This window comes from Schistocerca serialis, chromosome 3, assembly GCF_023864345.2.
Source record: "Schistocerca serialis cubense isolate TAMUIC-IGC-003099 chromosome 3, iqSchSeri2.2, whole genome shotgun sequence".
NCBI classification, from domain to species: Eukaryota; Metazoa; Arthropoda; class Insecta; order Orthoptera; family Acrididae; genus Schistocerca; species Schistocerca serialis.
Genome location: NC_064640.1, coordinates 564374730 through 564399486, shown reverse-complemented (window position 1 = coordinate 564399486; position 24757 = coordinate 564374730). Strand labels below are relative to the sequence as shown.

General features: G+C 41.2%; 1 protein-coding gene across 3 annotated transcripts in view; it reads left to right on the top strand.

The window, feature by feature from the left end:
- Positions 1-24757, top strand: part of LOC126470461 (uncharacterized protein DDB_G0271670-like) — a 177088-nt gene that overhangs the window by 67718 nt on the left and 84613 nt on the right. For all 3 annotated transcript variants that reach the window (XR_007586211.1, XM_050098319.1, XM_050098318.1), the window contains exon 5: positions 1806-1950. Coding sequence is in view for 2 of the 3 variants with exons in the window: in XM_050098319.1 (XP_049954276.1) it covers positions 1939-1950 (12 nt within the window). In the remaining variant the exon portion in view is untranslated. The remainder of the gene's footprint in view (positions 1-1805; positions 1951-24757) is intronic.

The window sequence follows — 24757 nt, the reverse complement described above, 5'->3', positions numbered from 1 at the left end:
TGGAATTCCAACGCCAGAAAAATCCTCTGTTCTAAGGAATAAACCATGTTGTTTACAGCACACTTGCACGTTGTGAACAGCACACGCTTACAGCAGAAAGACGACGTACAGAATGGCGCACCCACAGACTGCGTTGTCTTCTATATCTTTCACATCACTTGCAGCGCCATCTGTTGTTGAAAATTGTAACTACTGTAATTTCGAAAGTTTGTCCGCCTGAAAATGTACTGTTGTCCCAAGCATATTGCAACAAACGGTGTATTTCTATCGCTGCTCGTTTAGTTTTTATTGCCGTTTCAAATATACCGATCATTTTTGAAACACCCTGTACAAACAATGTGAAGGATTCATATTTTAATGTGGTGATAACTGTGTGCATTTTGCCATGGTACAGAACATAATACTGTCAACTCCTATGACTGTTTAAACTGTTTATCTGCTGCTGGCAATATTTCAGATTCCTGAATAATAGCCATGACTTCCCCCTCGTGAGTGGACTAGGTGATGATGTCATGTAGTAGGTAGAAAGTCAACATATGACTAGTAGTGTAAAATGCCTGGGTATTTATAAGTTGGCACAAATGCCCAGGATAAATACCTGAGCAAATGCCCAGAATTCATAAATGATGGGCATTTATGCATTTTAAAGATTGATTAATAGGTGGCACTTATAAAAAAAATTTAAGCTGATATTTTGTATTGAAAAAGGCAGTTTTGCAAAACTGCGTCTTTAGTGGTTGGGTAACAAAGTTGAAAAAGCTGCTTGAGAGTTGAGGAGAGTTGTCAGGGGAAATAGACCGGACTGTAAACATAACTTTTTACATCTCCAGTGAGGTCAACATGTTGTTGAGTTAGGTGGAGGACACACATTACAGTTGAATGCTACCAAATATTACTGTTTACTGAGCAGTTTCATTTACTATTTCTTAACCACCTGTGATATTTGCAGTTTTAACTGGTGTTTCCGAATAAATTGCAGTACTTCGGACGCCATGCTGATTTACTGCTCAAACTAAAATGTAGTAACCACTTTGCCGACTTAATTTCTTTGTGTTTATCTAAATTAGACATGTTTCATAGTAACAATAAAAATGAAAATTGTCTTGAGCAAGCAAAGCACAATCGAAAAATCACAGAATTTGGGAATGTTAAACAAATATTAGTTCTTAATAAATGCAGGTATGTAATGAGAGAAATGCCACAAGTCCTGTAGAATTAAATAACGATATATACTTGCTGGGCATTTTAAAGTTCATAATTGTGGAACTTAAAAATGGAGTCTGATATGAGAGCACAGTTTCATGATGGCACTCAGCTCTCGGAGTAGTTGCCGAGACAAGACATGCGAAGTAACACAGCTGGTTTCTAGCTACAGTTGGCCTTTAATTAGCATTCCTCCATCATAAAGCTGTGATGTGGAGTGGCAGAAGATGAAGGGTAGAGTTGGAGATTGTAGAGCAGATATGACACACTCTGGTAGGCCCTCGGTGAGGTGAAGCTGGCTGGAACTTCCGTCGTTATGTTGTTGTATTACTTGTGCCACCAGATTTTAACTTGTTCCTGTTAGGTGTACTTTATGTTTGGTTATTGATTTTACTTTATAGAAATAAAATAGGTGGAATATGTACTTTTTACATTGTAACGGACTAATTGTGAAATTCTATATAAAGAAATGCATGAGAAAGAACCATGTATTAATAAAGTCCCCCTCTCTGTGTAAAAGAGAAGGAAATGTTTGCAGGTGAAATTTGATGCAGTTATATCTGGCAATGTAGTAAAAAACTTAACACTTTGCTTGCTTGCAGGTATGAAGCAGAGACAACATAGTATGATGAAATAAGTGGTTTTTGTTCAGAAAGCTGTATAATTTGAAGACTATCTGTATTTGCTAATTGCATTAATTACCGAAAGCACAAACTGCTCTGTAGCCCTGCATTCATGATGATGGCGGTATGTACCAGTGCTTTACAATTCAAGGAAACGTTATTTTTGTTATTGCTTGCTTTTTCTGTCATAAATATTAAAACAAAAAACAGCTGATAAGAAAGGTCATAGCACTGTAGATAACTGTGGATGTGTGTCATGTTTGTGATAATGCTAGTAGTTTCAGATAGTAACATAATAGTTGAAACTTTGTCACTTGAAATAATAATAATAATAATAATAATAATTATTATTATTATTATTATTATCATCATCATCATCATCATCTCATTTGTAGCAGTTTACAGCTTCAAACTGAGGGGGTCCCCCCCCCCTCTTATCACAGATAACTGGAATTTTCAGAGATGGATAAAAGTTGTTGTTACATATTTGTTACCTTTGGGTGTGTAGAGTTGCTGAAACATGGACTTTTGTTTTTAATAATGATTTTTGTTGGTCCTGGTGAAATTGTTATAAGAATGATGTATTTGAAATTTGGTTTTTAACTTACCCCACTTAGAGAAAAGGTCCACTTTTAAAAAATAAATATTATGCAATTTCCAAACTGAAACCTAGCTGTGATGAAATTCCTAAATATTTTTATCCCTACCATCTCTAGGTGGCTTACCACCATTTCTTGGATTCCTACCAAAATGAATTAGGTAGGTAGGTGCGTAGGCAGGTAGTTCAAAAACGGTTCAAATGGCTCTAAGCAGTATGGGACTTGACATCTGAGGTCATCAGTTCCCTAGACTTACAACTACTTAAACCTAACTAACCTAAGGACATCACACACATCCATGCCCAAGGCAGGATTTGAACCTGGGACCGTAGCAACAGCGCGGTTCCAGACTGAAGTGCCTAGAACTGCTCGGCCACAGCGGCCGGCCAGTTAGTTAGTTGATTAGTTTCATATTCCATAGAGCATTTAAACAATTCTTTTATTGAAATGATGTGGAATGAGTCTATTTACAGGCTATGGATACACGATTAGAGTTAACATTAATTAACACATTTCTTTGTCCTTCTCATGCAGCTACACTTAAAAACTAGATATTAAAACAGAAGTTGGTCTGTGGAATAGGAGGACTTGTCCAGGAAAAATGATTTTAGGTTAGATTTAAAACTTGCTTTGCTACCTGTCAAACATTCGATGTTATTGGGTAAATGGTCAAAATTTTTGTTGCTGCATATTGAACTCATTTCTCAGCCACTGACAGCTTTATTAATGGACAATAAATTTATTTTTTTTTCCCCTCTGGTGTTGTAGGTATAGACATCACTATTCTTCTCAAATTGTGATGGATTATTTATTGAAGAGGTACCTACTGCTGGTGAACACCACATATTATTCCCACACTGCTTACCTTTGTGCAATCAATACTTTCTTTCTGTGTGATGAATTAACACAGAAAATTGTTTCGTAAGACATTATTGAGTGGAAATATGGAAAAAATGTCAGGAGGTTGGTTATTTATTTCACAAATTAGCAATTACACGAAGAGCAGAAGTAGCTAACCTTAACTGTTTGAGAAGCTCAGCAATATGCTTCTTCCAGTTCAAGTTTTCATCAGTATTGTACCCAAAAATTTGGAGAGTTATAAACTGCAGGACTACCTGTGAAAGCAGTTCAGTGATCTACAAAGTAAGCTGCAACTGCTGTGCTGCATTCTATGTGGGCATGACAGCCAACAAGCTGTCTGTCCACGTGAATGGCCACTGACAAACTGTGGAAAAGAGGCAGCTCAGCCATTCAGTTGCTAGACATGCTGCCCAACACAATGTGCTTCACTTCAATACTGCTTCACAGCCTATGCCATCTGGATCCTTCCTGCCAACACCAACTTTTCTAAATTGTGCAGGTGGGAACCTTCCCTGCAGTATATCCTATGTTCCCATAACTCTGTGGCCTCAGCTTTCACTAGACCCTGCCCTTCCCCCCACGTATCATCTTCTATGCTCCCACTTCAGCAACACACCAACAACTAGCCCTCTCCCCCCCTCGCTTTCTCTCCCCCCTCCCCCTCCCCTTGTCTCCCCTTCCTCCCTCCTCCTCAAACCTCTCAACTGCATCTACCAGCCCTACCCTGTTCCCAGTCCCCACTACATCCCTACATGCTTCCACATGCGACACTACACCCTCCCACACCCCCACCCTGCTGTCTTTTTCCCCTCTCTGCCCCAGCTGCCACCTTGCCCCTACCACTCTGGTTGTTACTCGCATCAGACACACTTGCTTGTGTTCCAGCCTCGGTGGCCAGACGCGTGTGTGTGTGTGTGTGTGTGTGTGTGTGTGTGTGTGTGTGTGTGTGTGTGGCAACATCTACTCTATAGTGAGTAGCAATACTGTTGTGATTAAAGTGATACATATGTGGCATTAAAAAAATTCCAAGTTCTGGTAATGTATCACTTTGTAAGCATACTGGAGCTAAATTCTTAGTTAAGGAAAATTACCTTTTAAAGGAAACGTATTTTAATTCCCAGAGATTCTTTAAAAAGGTGTTTTACTGTATTCCTTATGAGCCACCCTGAACAGTAATCCATAGGTGGTTGTTTTTTTTTTTTTCTGCAAGGCTACGATTTTTTTCATCAATGTTCTGAAATAGTGTTCTTCCTATGTGATGTTATCCCAGTAATATTTGCTACACATTTGTTTATAAAATTTTTTATTTCTGTCACTTTGTATCCTCTGCAGCCTCCCTTCTGCTGTGTAGTCCCCCCCCCTTCCCTCCCCCCCCCCCCCCCCCCCAATCCTATTCAAACTAGTTTCCTCTGAAACAGCCCTGTAGTAGATATAATATTCATGTTTTTTGCACTCAGTTTCTGTTATGAATTATATCTGTCACATATATTGTAACTTCAAACATTTTTCATAAACTTCATAAGTATGTTACCAGGCAGAATTGCTCAATTTTGTCCAATAGCGGTAAGAAGTGTGACCTTTTCAAGATTTTCCTGACATATACACCATATGAATAATGTTTGGAAACACATCTGCAGAATTGTCCATCTCATCTTATATTTTTATCGGAACCTCACCATCACTACCAGTGATCAAGGTCGGAAGATAACCTGTCAAAATATTGGTGGATTGGACGATACTGCTTGACCACATTTTTGTAAGGTAGTTCAGTATATACTCTCAGGAAAGCTCAATTGAAATATTGATGTGCAAAAATAATTGAAAATGAATTGTGCTACTGTCACTGCAGTTCTCAGGGTTGTGAGGCTGATGACCAGTCACAACATTTTTCCTTAGTGTGAGGGTGGAGGTAAGGAGGAGTGACATGTGAAATGTGACACTGGAATGCTGGGATCAGTTTCAGCTAAATTTGGTACACAAAATACTGTGAGACTAGGACACCTGTGGGGGGGATGGAAAGGTGTCGCATGTAAGGATAACTCTGGAGTGCAGAGAAATTTCAACCAAATACCAAGAATTGCTGATGGTGTTCATAGCATCGTTAGAAGGCCTTAACAGCCAAAAGCTAAAATTGTAAGTCTTTTTGTTGTGCCTATCTGCGACTCAGCATCTCCGCTATATGATGAGTAGCAACTTCCCTTCTCATAATACTGTTACTCTTCAAATGAGGTGGTTGTGGCCAGTCCTTGGTTGTAAGTATTTTGATGGAAAAATGATTTTTTTCCCCTCTATATTGTCGTCCAGGACTGACTGAAGAAGAAGATAAATCACTGGAAGAAACAGTTTGCATCAAGTAAAGAAAAAAAAAGTGTTGTGAATAATTTCTAGTGGCAAGTATAAGGAGCTAAGTCAGAGTGTTTTGTTTCTGAATGGTGTCCTCATCAGTTTTTAATGGAAGATGGAAATTTTACTGAGGAATTAATTTCTCAAACTCTAAACAAGATTAATAATTATTGCAAACACATCTTCCAGTGTGTTCTTGTTATAAAGAATAGCAAATTATTTTTGAAGTACATATGGGCAGAAACTTATTACCTTGTTCCGCATGATTCTCATTTTAAGGAGGTATCACCATATAAGAAAGAAAGCAAGAATATTGTTAATACTGTGAGAAATGCAGTTTCCTTGTACTGTTCACTCATCTTGAAAGTGAAACCTTTTTATTGGGATAAAAGGTTTTTTCCAGTAAGAAAAGGGGGAGGGGGAGGAGGCAACATTAAAAAAAAAAAAAAAAAAAAAAGGTGCTCGTATAAACACCGTGATACTGAACCTTGTATTACACTGTCACACTGAACCGCGTATTTGACGACAGTTTACACAACAAAATGCCTTAAATGTTAACCTTTTGCTTCATTATACTGTTCTTTTCATATCAAAAAACAAATAAACTGCGCCATTATGATTAGTGAATTTGGCAGACTTACTGTACAGAATGGCAGATCAGTCAACCGTAGCTGCTGTGCACACAATGTACAAAAATGTTTCGTATTTCAGAAGTACAAATGTATTGTGGTAATAATATCACACATAGAATTGTTGACTTGCTTATAATATGGTAATGCCCACTCTAGTAGATTAGAAGTGTAACAAGAAATACTTAATCTTTGGATGCCCTAAATACCAATATTGCTGACTTTCTTTTCTAGTTTGATATATTATGTATTAGCATCATATTCTTGGCTTTACATGGGATGATACTCTTACTTTCTTGCGTGCTTCTGAATAAAGGGAAATTGCATACCCAATAGTCATGAAGGTACATGTATATGTAAGACTGTGTTTTCTAACCTACGTGGCATGGGTAGAAACTGTTTGTCACTTGCTCCGGCGGATACACCAAACCACAAGAAAATGAATATACATTCCTACAAGTCTGCAATAGACTTGAGTACACGTATTGAGCAAAGCACTTAAAAGTCCGGGACATAATGAAGTCAGTACTAATGCAACAGTTCCAAATCGGTAACGATTTGAAACTGGAAACAAACTTAGTCAACTTCACTGTGCAGTGGCACAATTTGAACACCTACAAAGTACAGCAAGGAATGAGCTGCGCCACGAGCCGTGGCCACAGGCTATGGCTGAGAAGCAAACAGTTGTCATGGTGTGGTGCCACGTGACATGCATATCTTTGCAGTGGCTCCCCTTATGACGACAGCACGCAGCAGCTGCTTGCAATCTTAGTACCATTGACATATCCAGATCTTTGCTTGTCATGCAATACAAATCACTGGTTAGATGCCACCCCCCCCCCCCCCCCCCCACGTTTCTAATTGGCATGTAGGGACAGAAATGGCCTCACGTGCACAGACTGCATTGAGGACAAGGAGAAGGAAAAACGGGAATCCCCACCACTGGCTCGAGCAGCATACCTTCCATGGTCAGAGTGGGAGGTGGGACCATGTGCATGGATTGAAGCAAAATAACGACCTCGGGGAAACAACTAGGGTCAGCCCACAGGGACAGGAGTCATGCACAGTGTGGTGTGAGGGAGGGGATCAACCTCATTGGCTCCCATTGCTTGTCATTATGTAATTCCCATCAGTGCCTTGCACTGGGGTAGGGGGGTGGAGAGGGAAGGAACAGACCCGGAGGCTGTTACAGATTTGCAAAGAGTCCAGCAGTGCTTCCCTATCGGTGCCTGAGGAGGAGTCAGGGGTGTCACACCATGCTGTGGGCAGAGTTGATTGCAGTGACGGACCAGCCGCTCCTGGAGGACCGCCACCTCTAGCATCTATCACCCCCATCATTAACCATGCCGCCATGGATCCACCTGAAATTTCGGGCAAATATGTGAGCCCACACATAAGAGCAGGTGCAATAGTACAGCAAGGTATGGGAGTGTGGAGCTCATGCCGCCAGATACAGGTCAAAGAGGGTATGTGGTCAGCGCCTGTGCAAAATCTCAGCTAGGCTACGCCTATTGACAGGCTTCGACTGGCATATGGCCAGAAGCTGGTGAGTGCATCGCTTGACTTTGCCAACATAAAGATTTTCTTCATCTGTGATGTGAATGTCCTGACTAAGTGCTCTGCTTCCGAATTGAATGCCGGGTGAAAAGGAGTGATGGTCAGGTGCTCGACACCATTACGTCTACAAAAATCCTGAAATGCCGAAGCCGTAAATTGTAGGCTGTTATTGGAAACGAATCTAGCTTGGGCCCTTTCTGTAGCAAAGATTGTAGGTAAGGCCAGACCTTGGCCTCAGATGATGATGCAGAATTTTGCACTACATGCGGGAAATATGAAAGGGTGTCAGAGACCAAGATCCACACCACTCCCTGGAAAGGGCCAGCAAAATCTCAGTGTACTCTTTGCCATGGGTGGTCAGGGTGGGACCACAAATTAAAACATTGTGCTGGGGCCGATTGGTTATGCACACAGACATAGCATTTGCGGACAGTATGTTCATCAGTGGCATTTATTGCCCAGCCAATACACATGGCACTGTGTCATTACATTCGTTCTGCACATTCCCCAATGTGCAATATGGAGGTGATGCAAAATGTGGAAGCGGGGTGCAGGAGGGACAACCACCTGTCATTCTGCATCATCCTTGGCTAACAAAATGACTCCTTCCATAACATTGTCTGTGCCTGAGGGGTAAATAAATATGCCACTCTGAGTCCATGTCTTTAGGCAGATGTTCAGGCCAGGCCTGTCACACTGTGGACAACACCCTGAAAAGGAGTGGGTCCTGGCACCTCTCTGCCCATATGTCACCCACTGTAATGGGAAACTCAAGAGTGTGCCGCTGGTTTGCGTCCATTGCAAAACACACCAATCGGTGTCTATCAGTATCGGCAAAAGGGCCACACGGCAAAGAAGACAGGGTATAAGTGTGGTCACTAAGAAGCAACGCCTACCTTTACAGCCATTGCGCTGTTTTGTCTGGAAGTTTTGCATAGGGTCCAAACAACAGCAGGGTCTTGTGGTTCATCATCAGATGAAACTCTGTACCAGAGACGTGGAACTTCCCAACACCATTAATGATGGCCAACATCTCTTTTTCAATCTGCAGATAATTTTACTGTGCTGAGTTCAGTGTCTTAGATGCAGATGCAATAGGTTTTTCAGTGCCGTTGGCAAATTCATGTGACAGAAAGGCACTCATATGAGTTGCACGCCTCTGTGGCCATTGTTAACCATTCACCCAGCTACAATGTCACCAAACAAGAGGCTGTCTAAGACACTTCTTAAGTTGCACAAACACCCCCTACATGCCTCTAACCCCACAAATGGAGCACCCCTTTTATGCAACTCGCTAAACAGAAGGAAATACGAGCAGCATTTGGAATGAATTTGGCATAGTAATTGATTTTGCCCAGAAAAGATTGTAATTCTCTCAGATTCTTAGGCATTAGTAAATTAATACTGGCAGTCACATGGTCTTGTGTTGGTGTAAGCCCATCTTTACTTAATACTTGACTCTTGGCTGGAAGAAACTGCACTTCATGAAACAACAATGGAGGACATTGGCGTACAACCACTCAAATAACAGTCATACATTGCACAAGTGCTACTCCCACGTGGCCCCCCTATCTAAGAAATAATCCAAGTAATTGACACAATTAAGAATTCCCTGGATGAGATGTTCTAGATGCTGTTGAAAAACTGCAGAACCACTAGCAACCCCAAATATCAATCTGTTATGTGTGTACACATGGAATGGCATATAAATCACTAAAAACTGTTTTGTAGGCTCATTAACAGGTTACTGAAAATATGCATCAGCGAGATCAACTTTTGAAAAATACTGACCTGCAGCCAATTTAGCTAATAATTCCTCTTGCCTAGGGTTGGGTGCAAACATTTGTCTGGGCATTAATGGTAATCAGAAAATCACCACAGATGTGAAGTGACCCATGAGGCTTTTGTGCAATAACAGTAGATGTCGCCCACTGACTAGACAAGACTGAGATCTAGAGTCTGCAATCCGTCTAGTTCTGCCTTAACTTGTCCATGCATGGTGAATGGTATTGGACGAGTTCTAGAGATCTTTTGGCACTGCTGAGTGTTTCAGAGAGATGTGTGCCTGAAAATTTGTAGCACAACATAAAGTAGGTTCAAAAAACTGTTTGAAATTTTCACACAACACATCCAGTTCCGTGAATGAAATTGCAGTAGAAATTAAATTCACCTGATCTTGGATTTGGAGCCCAAAAAGCGCAACAGTGTTGAGACCAAAAATGTTATTAGTCATTCAAGAATTAACTACAAGCGAGGTTAGTTGCCAAGCTATGTTTTTGTACTTAGCTTGCATCGTGATTTGATCCTGCAGCAGGATCTACTGGCCATTGTACAGCACTACCTTGCACTACAATGCATCCAGCAATGGGGAACCATTGTGCAAGTAACTATACGCATTAATAAGGGGCACGGCCATTTCTGTGTCCAACTGGAATTGCACCATCACCCCATCAACGTCCAGTTGCAGTATCACGTCTGCTGCTGTCCCTGGCAAATGCAGGATAACATGCAGCATGCTAGCAGCCGAAGTTGATGCCCACCAGCTGAGCCAGACATTCGCAAGGTGTCCTGGCTTGCAGCAAGCAAAACAGACAATGCTGCGGCACATCCAGTGATGCATGTGATGATGAGGGCCGCACTCTGGACCTGATTTGATTGCACGACTTGTGCTGGGGTTCTCATATGACGACAGGGAGGAGAACTCTTCAGGAGCCACATCTCCCTTTAGGACAAGGTGACGGCAAACTAAGCACTTTTGTCAGTGCGTATCTACCAACGTGGAGGATGAGGAAGCACTAACTGCTGAATCCCATAGCACTGGACTACCGGAAGCATGAGTTGGTGAACCAGATTATGACCTTAACTGAGGGTCATCAGTTGATTGAAGAGTACAGAAATGACTAATACCACTATCAATGTTGAAACCAGAAGAATCATCGAACAGAGCTTGTAGTGAGGCAATCACTTCATAAGTCTTAGCAGTTTTTAATACGTCACTCAAAGTAGGATCTGAAATTTCTAAAGCCTTTGCACTAACTTCATGATGTGGAGCCAGGTGATTTATATTGTCTTGAATTAAAAAATCTGTAAGTTGTGCCACACTTTTGACAGGCAAAATCACACTTTTGAGCTAAGCCTTGTAAATCAGCAGCTGCTGCTGCATATGATCATTTACTTTGTTTAACTTGCTGATTGAACTTGAGCCTAACTGCAATGACGTGTGTTTGGTGACCGTAGTGTTCTGTCATCAAACTGCAAACTTCAGAAAGCTTCAAACTATTGGGGTATGAGAGTAGGCATAATTTTTGCACCACTTCGTTCAATTTACTACCAGATGACATTAACAGTGTTCAACTGCATCCAGGATCATCACTTTGACTTGCCATTCAGTGCAGATCGAAATTCCATAAATAGACCTCCCAAATCTCTCTTGCCTTGATGAAGGAAGCAACGGTAGAGGGGAGGATGGAAACGGCAACTGCCACCTGCTGTTGGTTTTGAAGAAACTTGAACAGCAATGTGTGCTACTGCTGTAACTGCTGCTGCCACAAGTTGACAGACTCAGGATCCATGGTTCATTAAACTAAACGGCACAGTGAGAAAGTTCCTCATCACCAGTTTTCTATCTTGTGTGACATTAGTAAACTATTTATCTTCATTTGCTCTGGTGGGTGCACTGAACCACAAGAAAATGAACACACATTTCTACAAGCCCACAAAAGACTTACTTCACATATTGAATGATGCAGTAACAAGTCCAGGATGTAGTGAAGTCAGCATAGTAATAGAATAATTCCAAAACAGTAACCACTCAAGACTGGAAACAGACTAAATCAACTTGGCTGTGCAATGGAGCAATACAAACACCTATGGAGTACAGCAAGGAATTAGCCATGCTGCAAGCCCAGGCCGCAGGTTCAGTGGCAAACAATAACCACCAGGTGGTGCTACGTGATGCGCATATCTTGGCGTTGGCTCTCCTTACAATGATGGCCCGCAGCTGCCACTCACAGCCTTAGTACCTCTGACATGTCCATGTCTGTGCTAGGTGGGGAATCAGAATCACTGTCAGGTACAAAGTTTTGGGTATAGGCCAGTGTGATAAAAAGTGCTCTGCTCTCTCTCTCTCTGTGGTGTATGCAATGTCAGTCATAATTTGTTAGACCTGAGAAATAAATGTTACGTAACTGTCTCATGATGAACTATTACTGTAGACTGAAGACACAGAATTTTTTTAATTATGAAGAGAGACCACAGGCTGTTTTGGTGGAAAGAGATCATCAAAAGCTATTTCAATTGAAAAGGCAACTCATGTTGTATACAGTTGCATACCCTCAAACAGTGGAAAGCCTGGGTTGGAATATCAACAATATTGTGAAAAGGATAGATCTACTCACCGTAAAGATCACACTCATTTGCAGAGAGGCACAATGAAAAGACTTCCCGCAAGCAGGCACACCTCATGCATACATGACCACTATTGCTGGTTGCTGCGGCCACAAGTTCAGCATTCTGGTTGCAGTGGCCTGAGATAGTGGTCACATGTCCATGAGGTGTGCCCAGGGTTGGTTTTTTTTTTTTTTTTTTTTTTTGTGTGTGTGTGTGTGTGTGTGTGTGTGTGTGTGTGTGTGTGTGTGTGTCGTCGTCGTCGTCGTCGTCGTCGTTGTCGTTGTCGTCTTGTCTGAAGAATGCTTTGGATGAAAGCTCAATGTGGAACAATCTTTTCGTTGTTGTGCCTGTCTGCAACCCAATGTGTGATCTTTACAGTGTGTAACAATTTATCCTTTTCATTACATAGCCTCACTTTGACACTGAATATTTTCTTAAATTGTTCCTATACCATGTGAACTAGCTGCTGGTTGTTGCTGAAGTTGTTCTTAATTTCCACTCGTGTCATACAGTCTGGTGTATTTAGTAAATCAATAAAATCCCTTTGTTTAGTTAAATACTGGCCAACTTATCTCAAAGAACAGTGATGGTTGTTTTATGTGCATCTGGGTTACCAATATTTTTGCATCCATTTGTCTCTTTCGTAGGCATTTTGAGGAGCAGTGCACAGATCTGGTTGTGTAGGTGCTTGTTATTCTGTATTGTAACTGTAACCATTGTAGTATCAATTTTCTGTAGTATACAATGTGTACACCAAAATGTGGCAACTAGTTACTTGAATCTTGTAGCAAATGCGAGAGCAGGGATGTCATTGAAATTCAGCGTACAGTGTAAGAACACGTTAACTGTTGAATTTCACTAGATGGCACATTGATTGTGGCAATATTTTTACGTATTACACATAATGTCTATTTTGTTCTGACTGAAACTTATGAGTCAGTGTTTAGGGAGTTCACATTTGGCTATACCTAGATTATTTAGAATTGTTTTCTGGGAGATTCTTATACATCATAACTGATACAGTAACTATTTTATGGAAACATTATTTGAGTTAGAATTGCATAAACATATTTTTACATTGTAACTGTTGTAGGATGCAGTACATGTGCTTAGAATGTCTTTAATTATGAACTTTGCAGTTTCTAAGTCGCCTATGTTGTCATCTACAACAACAACCACTACCACTACCACAATTTGACCTTCACTGCTGATTCTCTTTTGGAATCGAGCAAAGTAATTTCTTGAACCATCTACCACCACCCGATTCGCGATAAGTACTGCCCACCTCCATTTCACTGCAGTCATAATTAAGTCATGTACTTCATTCTTCCTGTCTGTCTAGTGAATCCCAACTCATGTCTCTTGTTTTCTTGCTGGGAAACCCTCAGTTTTTGAATGGATTTTGCATTTTGAGTCCATACGTCACTACTGTACATCAAAATAGCTAATACACATTCATTGTAAACTTTCCTGTTGAGACACGTTGAAAAGTTGGCTTTGAAAACTCGTTTTCTTTTACCAGGCCATTTAAAATTTTCTATTTTCCTGTCTATCCATCCAGGTGTTACCTTTAGCTGCCCTAAATATGAAAAACTTGTCCAGTGGTTCTATGATTTCATTGTTGAGTTGCACAGTTTCCTTTTTGATGAGGTAATTATGCAAATTACTAACTGAATAATTATAAATAAATGTTTAAAAATTAAATGTAATAAGATTAATGCTTAAAAAACTGGTGATAGAAGAGGGAGAATCTACTGAAGAGTTTCTGAAATTGGGAAAAGTGGAGTAGTGCTGGCAGAAAAACACATTCAGAAATGCAGTTCAATCTTGAGCTTCAGAGTTTTGTAATGTCTTTATGAAAATAAATTTGAGAAACAAGGAATGGGCTGCTATTCCATAGTTACAGTTACTTCCAATTTATTTCCTGTACCCTATGTCTTTGTTGATCTATGTACAGAAGTGTCCCACTTCACATCAGTATCTGTGTTTACTTTTATACCATTAATTTTTTATGCTCTGTTTCATAATTCTGCCACAGAAATTGTATATAGACTGTAGTTCCAAGTTTTGTTCCTATCTGCACTGCACCAGTCATTCTAAATTGACGCTTCTCTTCCACCACAAATATTTTAAAGCAATGTTTATGAAAGTTTGACATATTATCAAGTGGGGAAACTTGTGACAACTGAGTTTCTGTAATATATTTTATTGCAGTTTAATGTTGCACAGTGAATCACTGAGAAAGAGAGAGGTGAACTTCAACATTTTGTGGTGCACATTTTCATAGCCAAATTTTCATGACGTCAAAAAGGTTAGAGTTCTGTAACTCAATGATGAATGATAATTCTAATTATTTTGTTTTATCACTTCTGTATTTCTTTTCAGACACTAGGTACTATTATTATTATCATTATTATTATTATTATTATTTAAGTGTTAAAGTGTTATCTGGCCAATTTCTCAAAGTGGTTGGTTGTGAGTCACTTTGCAGAAAAAGAGAATACTCGTAACTGCTGTTTGTATTATCAGGGAGTGTTATGATTATAAATGCATAAAAACAGTTGTGTTGTGATTATTTAATTTTTATTTAATTTTATTTCATTTTTTATCCAATTGCTGAATTGTTATCTTAGGTAGGAATGCCTCTAAATGTGGCTGTGTGTACACTTGCAGCCTTTGTATGAGACATATTATACAGATTTTCTAAAATTGCACCAAACCATCATCAAATGTACTGTGGTAATGTGTAATCATGTTACAGTGAAAATAATAAATTACTTAAACTATATTGATCAGTTAGTCATGTCAGAGACTGATATGTCAAGAAGCTGTGTGAATTTAAAAAGCTCTGTATACAGAGCTTTTTAAATTTTGTCTTCAGATAAGTGTTCTGTATTTTTATGGTTGATAGTATTGACCAAAACTAAACAAACATGTGTCTACAAACAAAATTTGTTGGTACATTGATCACTATGTTCAGTATTAGCCAACTGTATGTGAACACTACTGGAAGTTTTCTACCAATTCTGAACATTCCCTTTAGCCATTAAAAAGTAGTTGAGTCTCTCAAACAGGCTTAAATGCCCTCCAATTTATTCACATATTTGATTAATACACTTCTGTAGTGTATTGTGTATATCTTGTATGGATATGGCATAAACATTTTTAATATCCACCGAGCTTAGATATCCAAAACCTGAAGATAAGGTGAACAGGAAGGTGGCCTTGCCCCCCCTGTTGTGATTAGTTTCAGAATATCTGTCATTTTTTCTACGTGTGGTTCAGGAATGTCAATCTGTTCCCTTATGTGCTGTTTGTTGATGTTGACAGTTTGTGTTGTGGGGATATTGGTATCCATGTATGTTACATTTTCGATGCCATAGTGGCATTTGCGATATTTTAATGTGTGTAATCTTTTGTATCAGCTGTTCAGTATTCTCTAAACTTATGTTGCCTTTGAATATGTAAGGTTTGTCTAATTATGTGTTTGTGTCTAGTTAGGTGTTGTGTATGTGCACTTTTAAAATTTATCACTGACTTGATGTTTATGTCATGCTTATGCGCAAAGAACTAAAGACAAAGAAAAGGAGGGAGGCAGCTAATGCTAACAAAGACAAGTATGCCTATTTATGTTGTCCAGAAATGAAGAAATTTTGCTGTTAGATACACCGAGCACATAAGGCCACTAAAAATTGCAGTTGACACTCCACTTTCACCAAATGTTCTACTGTTCTGGATCACAGATCAAGAGATATCAACACCGACTTAAAAATTCTCACTGCATTTACATCCCTCCACAGAAACTGGTAACTGTAGAAAGTTGTCATATATCTAAAAAGTTGTATATCTAAAAAGTTGAATATCTAAAAAGAAATCTCTCTCTCTCTCTCTCTCTCTCTCTCTCTCTCTCTCTCTCTCTCTCTCTCTCTCTCTCTCTCTCGCCCCAGGGGGCTAGCTGCAATTTGGTGGGTTCGTGCTTGGCTGCCATAGAGCCCTAGCCTTTGCAGCATCTTTTACCTTCATGTTGCATGTCTATCCTCTTGCTGTTCTTTTTCCCTTCCCTTGGGGAACATGTCTGGGCTGTTTTCGGGAATGTGTTCTGCATTTTCGATAACCACTACCAAAAGTACTCTCCACTATTTTTCGTTCCTTTTTTCTGTCTTCATTCACCGTCTCCTATCCTTCCACCACTTTGGCATTTGAGGTTCCTCTTTTTCTTCTTCCTCTCTTTGTACTCCTGAAGGCTGGCCCATACGTCTGACATGTAACAGGTGACTGGGTAACGTGTAATTCCCAGCTCCGGGTCGACAGGTAGGGTTTGCAAGTACCCCTGGTACAGCTCAGGTGCAGGGAGGGGTGATGGCCTGAGCTGCTACCTTCACAAATTTCCAGTTGGTCCCTCTGTCAGGTGTTCAGGAGGTGTGGCCTGAGGTGTGAACAATCACCTAAGGTGGGTGTGCCCCCTTCTGAAAAGGACCACAGTCGGAAGGAGCACACCGTTGGAGACACTGGCAATTGAGGCGGATTTTCTCCCAATGAGACAATCATCTTCACAGTCAGCAGCTATGAAACATAAACGGAATGAGGCTAACGATTCAATGACCCTACCAGCTGCACCACGGTTCCTTGTGGTTTCACATACTGAAGATGGTCAGTCCTTCGCTATGGTAAATCTATTTATTATTCAGAATAGTGTTGATGCAGTGGCTGTCCCTGTGAAATTCTGCTCTCATTTACACAATGGCACATGGGTTTTGGAGACTACTTCCAATTCTGAAGCACAACTACTGCTTGCAGCTTTGCTCCTCCATTGCTATCCTGTTCGTGTCGAGGCTCATTGAACACTGAATTCTTCCTGTGGTGTTATTTACACTAGGCTGCTCAGTGGTCTGACAGAGGCAGAAATCCAAATGTATGTCTCTGATCAGGGCGTCATTAGAGTCCATCGTGTGCTGAAAAAAGTAGATACCTCCTTACTGCCCACACGCACACTCTTGCTCACTTTTGATAGAATGTTTCTTCCGTCAAAGATCAAAGCAGGTGTGAAGTTCTCACAGTCAGACCATATATATTCTGAACCCAATACACTACTACCAGTGTCATTGTTACAAGCATACTCGAGTCCTGTTGACACCCAGCCAAATGTGTAACCTGTGTTAGGGATGTTCACAAGGGCAATTGTTCACCACCTTCTCCCCGCTGCATCAACTGCAATGGTGACCATGCTGCCTCCTCCCATGATTTTCACACGTATCTTGATGAGCGAGCTGTCTAAGAGATCTGGGTGAAGAAGAAAGTGTCTTACCCGGTCACTCGCAACTTGTTGGCTACTCAGCAACCCTGTGTTCTACCACCTACAGTACTGTTATTGCTACATCTTGCCCCACGAAGGACATAGCCATGCAGACATGTGACCTGAAATTTAGCACCACAGTTGTGAAGTCTCACAGCATCATGGTAGCGTCTCCATTTCCCCCTCCAGCTGTGCATCACACCACCAAACTTTTGCCTCATGGAACGAAGTCACCAGCTACACGAACGGCAGGCCAAAAGGGCAGAAGGAATACTCCCATGAAGACTTCCTATGTCCTTCCATTCAGCCAACATCTGAGCCTTCCTCTGCAACCCGGAAAGGCTCCAAAAAGGCAAATGGTCTTCTCCTTTGCCAACTCAAAGATCCTCTTCGACGGTGTTGCCACGTGACACCCTCACCTGGCTGATCTCCACGTCGCCAGTGTGGTGCACACCATCAACCATTTTTCCACCCTGGACTTCACAGGCTGAGAGGAGAATACCTACTATTCTGTATACCTCATGGAGCAGGATCCTACTGCCTCTGTGCCCCGTAGCAGCAAGTCTTTGAAGGCTGGCACTCGGCAGCCGCCGAGGTGTCACCCTTCATTTTTTCCTCGTCATGACTCTCCTCCAATGGAACATTCATGGCTTCGATCCAACAAAGATGATTTACAGATGCTCTTAGAATCTCAGCGTCCACTTGTTATCTCCTTCAGGAAACTAAATTACATCATCATGGCTGCTTTGAGTTCTCTCATTTCTTCCCAGTTCATTTTGACCTTCCCCCTGAGGACAGCATTCCATCTCATGGGGGGAGTCCTCCTGCTCTTTCAAACTGTTGCAGTTCACTTTTTCCTTCCTCAGTTGACCTTTTCCCTTTGTACTGTGTACATCCCTCCATCATTTGATGTCACCAGGTAAGAATTCATCCAGCTTATTGGGCAGCTAACTCACCCCTTTCTGCTGCTTGATGATTTAATGTGCATCATCCCCTTTGAGGTTCTCCCAGAACATGTCTGAGAGGTACCCTCTTGGCTGACTTCCTCAGTCAACTTAACCTCTTCTGCCTTAACAGAGGAGCAACCACATTTCCTTTCAGACTCCATGCACACCTATTCCCATTTGGACCTATCCTTCTGCATTGCCCAGCTTGCCCATCATCTCAAGTGGTCATTCTCTCTGACACATACTTGAGTGACCATTTCCCATGTACTATCTGTTTGCTGGCTCCCACCCCCCATACATGCAACCCAAATGGCAGCTTACTAAGGCCGACTGTAGGCTTTACTCCTCCATGGCTACCTTCGACGAACATTTCCCCAGATATGATGATTAGTTAGAATATCTTACAAACGGTATCCTTACCATCGCAGAATGTTCCATTCTTCACATTTCCTCTTACCACACCGTGTCCCGGTCCCTTGGTGTACTGAGGCGTGCCATGACACAATTCGCGCATGGAGACATGCTTTCCACATTATTAACCAACATCCTACGGAGGCCAGCTGCATTCGCTACAGACAGTTGCACGCACAGTGTTGTTATGCTCTTCGGGATAGCAGCAAAGCTAGCTGAATTTCCTATACTAGTTCCATTAACAGTTCCACACAGGCTTCCTTCGTGTGGGCAATCCTCCGACATCTGCCTGGGAACAAGGTCCATTCCCCAATTTCTGGCCTGACAGTAGCAGATGATGTCATAATGGGCCCAGTTACTATCCCCAACACCTTGGACCATTATTTTGTGGAGATTTTGATCTCCACTCCCTATCACCCTGCCTTCCTCCATTGTAAACAAGTGGAGGCGGCTCGGGTGATACTCTTCTCTTCTCAGAATCATGAGTGCTACAGTGCCACCTTTAGTATAAGGGAGCTGGATCATGCTCTCTGTAGACACCTTTATCCAGGAAAACGGTGTGCCTCAGGGTTCCGTCCTGAGCATCGTCCTCTTTGCTATTACCATTAACCCTGTTACGGCCTGTTTCCCACCAGGTTTCTCCGGCTCCCTTTTCGTTGACGATTTTGCTATCTATTGCAGTTCTCCATGGACCAGTGCCACTGAGCGGCGTCTTCAGTGATGTCTTGATCATCTTTACTCATGGAGCATCAACAATGGCTTTCATTTTTCCACTGTCAAAATCATTTGTATGAATTTCTGGCAGCACAATTGGTTTCTTCCACCATCTTTACATCTGAGGCATGTTGCTGTTCTGTTCATTGAAACTACAAAATTCCTGGGGCTCATGCTCGATAGGAAACTTTCTTGATCCTCCCACGTGTCATATCTGGGAGCCTGCTGTACATGGTCCCTCAATGTCCTGTGTGTCCTCAGTGGTACTTCCATTTGTACCAGTCCCTTGTCTGTTCGACACTAGCGTATAAGTATTTCGTTTATGCATCTTATGCCATCTCAATACCATCCATTTGGCCACTGGCACCTTTTACAGTATCCTTGCTCAGAGTCTGTATGCAGAAGCTGCCGAACTACCACTGTCCTACCACCATGACTTTCTCCTCAGCAGATATGCATGCCATTTGTGTGCCACATGTGGCCACCCATCCTATGTCGCCACCTTCGATGACTCCTTTGATCGCCAGTATGTGGAGCGTCCCTCTTCTCTGTTACCTCTTGGAGTTCGTTTTCGACTCTTGCTTTGGCAGCTTAACTACATGCTACCCCACAACTTTTCCGGGGAGTGTAAACCCTTCACCACCTTGGCTTCTTGCAGTGGTGCATGTTCACCTTGGCCTTCACTCGCTTCCTAAGGACACTACTCCAGCTTTGCTCTATCGCCTTCAATTTCAAGACCGTCACATGGAACTTCGTGATAATACCTTTTTTGTACACTGATGGCTCTTGGACTGACTGTGGTGTCAGGTGTGCCTTCGTCATTGGCACCGACATTTTCCAGTATCGGCTTCCAGAAAACTGCTCAGTATTTACAGCAGAGATCTTCGCCCTGTATCAGGCCACACAGTGCATCCAATGACTCAGGCTTTTCAATTGTCACCTGCTCCCACTCTTTCAGTGCCCTTCAAATCCTCTTTGTGCTGTACACCATCCATCCCATGGTGCAATGGCGCAAAGAAAGCTGTCACTTGCTCACTCTTGATGGAGCCTCTGTGATGTTTATGTGGGTTCCTGGTCATGTCAGTCTGACACGAAACAAAGCTTCTGACGCTGCTGCCATGGCTGCCATCCTTGTACCTCAGCCCTCTAATTCTTACATTCCCTCCAATGATCTCCGTGTTACTGTCTGTCAGCAGGTGGTGTCACTTTGACGTCACCACTGGCCCTCCCTTCATGGGAAAAAGGTCCAGGTTATTAAGCCTCTGCCAGTGGCTTGGATGACCATCACGCTGCCCTCTCACTGCGAGGAAATCATTTTAGCTATGTTGCATATTGGCTACTGTCTTTTTAGCCATCGCCATTTGTTAAGTGGTGCTGCCCCACCACATTCTACTCATTGCGCTCAACCTTTGATGGTCTGCCATTTCCTGACAGAAAGCTCTTTTTTTTAACCACTTACATTCTCGTTTTTGTTTGCCGTGTGTGTTATCAGCCGTTTTGGCGAACAACACGTGGGCTGTCAACCACGTTGTACATTGTATCTGTCGTAGCAATATGGTGAAGGCCATTTAATTTTTAGTTTGAGACCTCCATTTGTCTGTGGCATATTATATAGGCCTTTCTTTATGTCCCTGTTTTTAGCTGTCTTCACTTTCGTCATTTGGGATTAACATGTAGTCATTTTTAACTCCCCTCATTGTCTTTGTGTTCTACAGTTCTAACATAGATGCGTATGAGCTTAGTTGTTTTTGCATTGTAAAGCAAATCGGGGAGAGAGAGACTGCTGTCGAAATAAAGTTGAGAATACCTGTCCGGAACACAAAAATCAGGATCTCAGATGACTTGTAGAGGGCATGCTGAAAAATCTACATTACATGGTTACTCAGCAATTCACACTTAAGTGCCTGGCAGAGGATTCATCGAACCATTTTCATACTACTTCTCTACCATTCCACTCTCGAATGGTGCGTGGGAAAAAGGATCACCTAAATCTTTCCATTCAAGCTCTGATTTCTCTTATTTTATTATGATGATCATTTCTCCCTATGTAGGTGTGTGTCAACAAAATATTTTCGCATTCGGAACAGAAAGTTGGTGATTGAAATTTCATAAATAGATCTCACCACAAAGAAAAGTGCCTTTGTTTCAGTGACTGTCACCCCCAACTCACATATCATATCAGTGACACTCTCACTCCTATTGCACGATAACATGAAACAGACTGCCCTTCTTTGCACTTTTTCGATGTCCTCCGTCAATCCTACCTTGTAAGGATCCCACACCGCGCAGCAGTATTCCAGCAGAGGACAGACAAGTGTAATTTAGGCTGTCTCTTTAGTGGGTTTGTCACATCTTGTAAGTGTTCTGCCAACAAAGCACAGTCTTTGTTTCGCCTTCCCCACAATATTATCTATGTGGTCTTTCAATTTAAGTTGCTCGTAATTGTAATTCCTAGATATTTAGTCAAATTGACGGTCCTTAGATTTGTGCGATTTATCGTATACCCAAAATTTATCGGATTTCTTTTAGCACCTATGTGGATGACCTCACACTTTTCTTTGTTTAGTGCCAACTGCCACTTTTCGCACCATACGGAAATTCTCTTTAGATCATTTTGTAATTGGAATTGATTGTCTGATGATTTTCCTAGACAGTAAATTACAGCGTCATCTGCAAACAATCTAAGGAGGCTGCTCAGATTATCAACTAGATCATTTATGTTAATCAGGAACAGCAGAGGGCCTACGACACTACCTTGCGGAATGCCAGATATCACTTCTGTTCTACTCAGTGATTCACCGTATTATCACTATGAACTGTGACCTCTCTGAGAGGAAATCACGAATCCAGTCACACAACTGAGATGATACTCCATATGCACGCAATTTGATTAATAGTCACTTGTGAGGAAAGGTATCAAAAGCCTTCTGGAAATTTAGGAATATGGAATCGATCCGAGATCCCTTGTCAACAGCACTTCTTACTTCACAGGAATAAAGAGCTAGTTGTGTTGCAGAAGAATGATATTTTCTGAATCCGTGTTGATTATGTATCAATAAGTCATTTTCTTCAAGGTGATTCATAACTTTGGAGTACAGTATATGCTCCAAAATCCAACTGCAAATTGAGGTCAGTGATATGGGTCTGTAATTCAGTGGGTTACTCCTATTTCCTTTCTTGAATATTGATGTGACCGGTGCTACTTTCCAGTCTTTACAAGCAGACCTTTCGTCAAGTGAGCAGCTGTATATGATTGCTAAGAAAGGCGCTATTGTGTCTGCATACTCTGAAAGGAACCTGATTGGTATACCTTTCTTAAGTGATTTGAGTTGTTTCGCAACACGTAAGATATCTACTTTTATGTCACTCATGCTAACAGCTGTTCTGGTTTCGATTTCTGAAATATTTACTTCTTCTTCTTTCATGAAGGAAGCACAGAAAACTGTATTTAGTAACTCCGCATTAGTGGCATCATCATCGGTAACATTTCCATCGCTATTGCGCAGTGACGGTATTGACTGTTTTTTTGCCACTGGTGTACTTTATATATGACCAGACTCTCTTTGGGTTTTCTACCATATTTTGAGACAATGTTTCATTGTGGAAACTATTAAAAGCATCTCACATTGACATCCGCACTAAATTTTGAGCTTCCATGAAACATAGCCAGTCTTGGGGATTATGCGTTTTTCTGAATTTGGCATGCTTGTTTCATTGCTTCTGCAACAGTGTTCTGACGTGTTTTGTGTACCATGGTGGATCAGTCCCGTCTCTTATTAACTTATGTGGTATGAATCTATCTATTGCTGTCGATACTGTATCTTTGAATTTGAGCCATATCTGGTCTACAGTTACATAATTAGCTGGGAAGGAATGGAGACTCTCTCTCTCTTAGGAAGGCATCAAGCGAGTTTTTATCTGCTGTTTTAAATAGATATATTTTGCGTTTATTTTTAGTGGTTTTGGTTGATATGGTTTTGAGCCTCACTACAATAACCTTGTGTTTACTAATCCCTGTATTTGTTATGACACACACTATTAGATCAGGATTATTTGTAGCTAAGAGGTCAAGTGTGTTTTCGCAACTATTTACAATTCGAGTAGGCTCATGAACTAATTGTTCAAAATAATTCTCAGAGAAAGCATTTAGTACAATTTCAGATGATGTTTTCTGTCTACTACCGGCTTTGAACATGTATTTTTGGCAGCAAATCGAGGGTAGATTGAAGTCTCCACCAATTATAGCTGTATGCATTGGAATTTTTTTGTTTGAAAACACTTAAAGCTTTTTAGATAAAACAAATGTTGTTAAGATTTTACATCTGTATTCTTCACGTCTATGTGTTTGCAGCCCTCTGTCGCTATACCCCTGTATTACATGGCATTTCACAATGTTACTGTGTTGGTGCGTAGGAAACAGCGTGCTGTAATAGAGCTTCGAATTTGAAGAGTTTGTCCACATATAGAGCACTTTCTCCTTCAATATGACAATGCCAGACCACACACAGGTGCTGTGACGTGCCACCATCTAAAGCCTTGGGGGTCACTGTTATCAATCATCCTCCATACAGTCCTGACTTGGCCCCATCTTATTTTCATCTGTTTCCAAATCTTAAAGATCACTGAGTACTTCACTGTGATTCTGATGAAGTGGTGCAAGCAGAGGTGAGTTTGTGGCTGTGTCAACGAAGTCAAACATTCTACAATAACCATATTGACAAGTTAGTCTCTCGTAGAAGTTTGTCCATCACCAGGGTGATGCTGTTGATAAATAAATATGTAGACCTGAAGATTAAAGATGCAGAATGTTAATGTTTATTTTATTTAAAAGCTGTTGGAGTTTTCACATAAAAAAATGCAGGCATTACTTTTCAGCATTCCCTCAGATGCATCACAGACAGAAAAATGTTGCATGTTATGAATAAAATTCATGAAATTTTGAAATACGGAAACTACAGCCACACCAAAATTAAGCTAAACCAAATTACAAACACCTCTCATTCTCACAAACATTACCAACTCCTATGCAAGTAAAATGTTTTCTCAACTAACTAGCTAGCAAAGATTTTTTTGTTCCCTGTGAACAGTTCCAGTAGCCTAGAAAACAAATTGTAAACATAATTAGCACAGCAGTGTTTGACAGTAGCTGTAACAAATAAATAGTAGCAATAACATATGCAATAATACC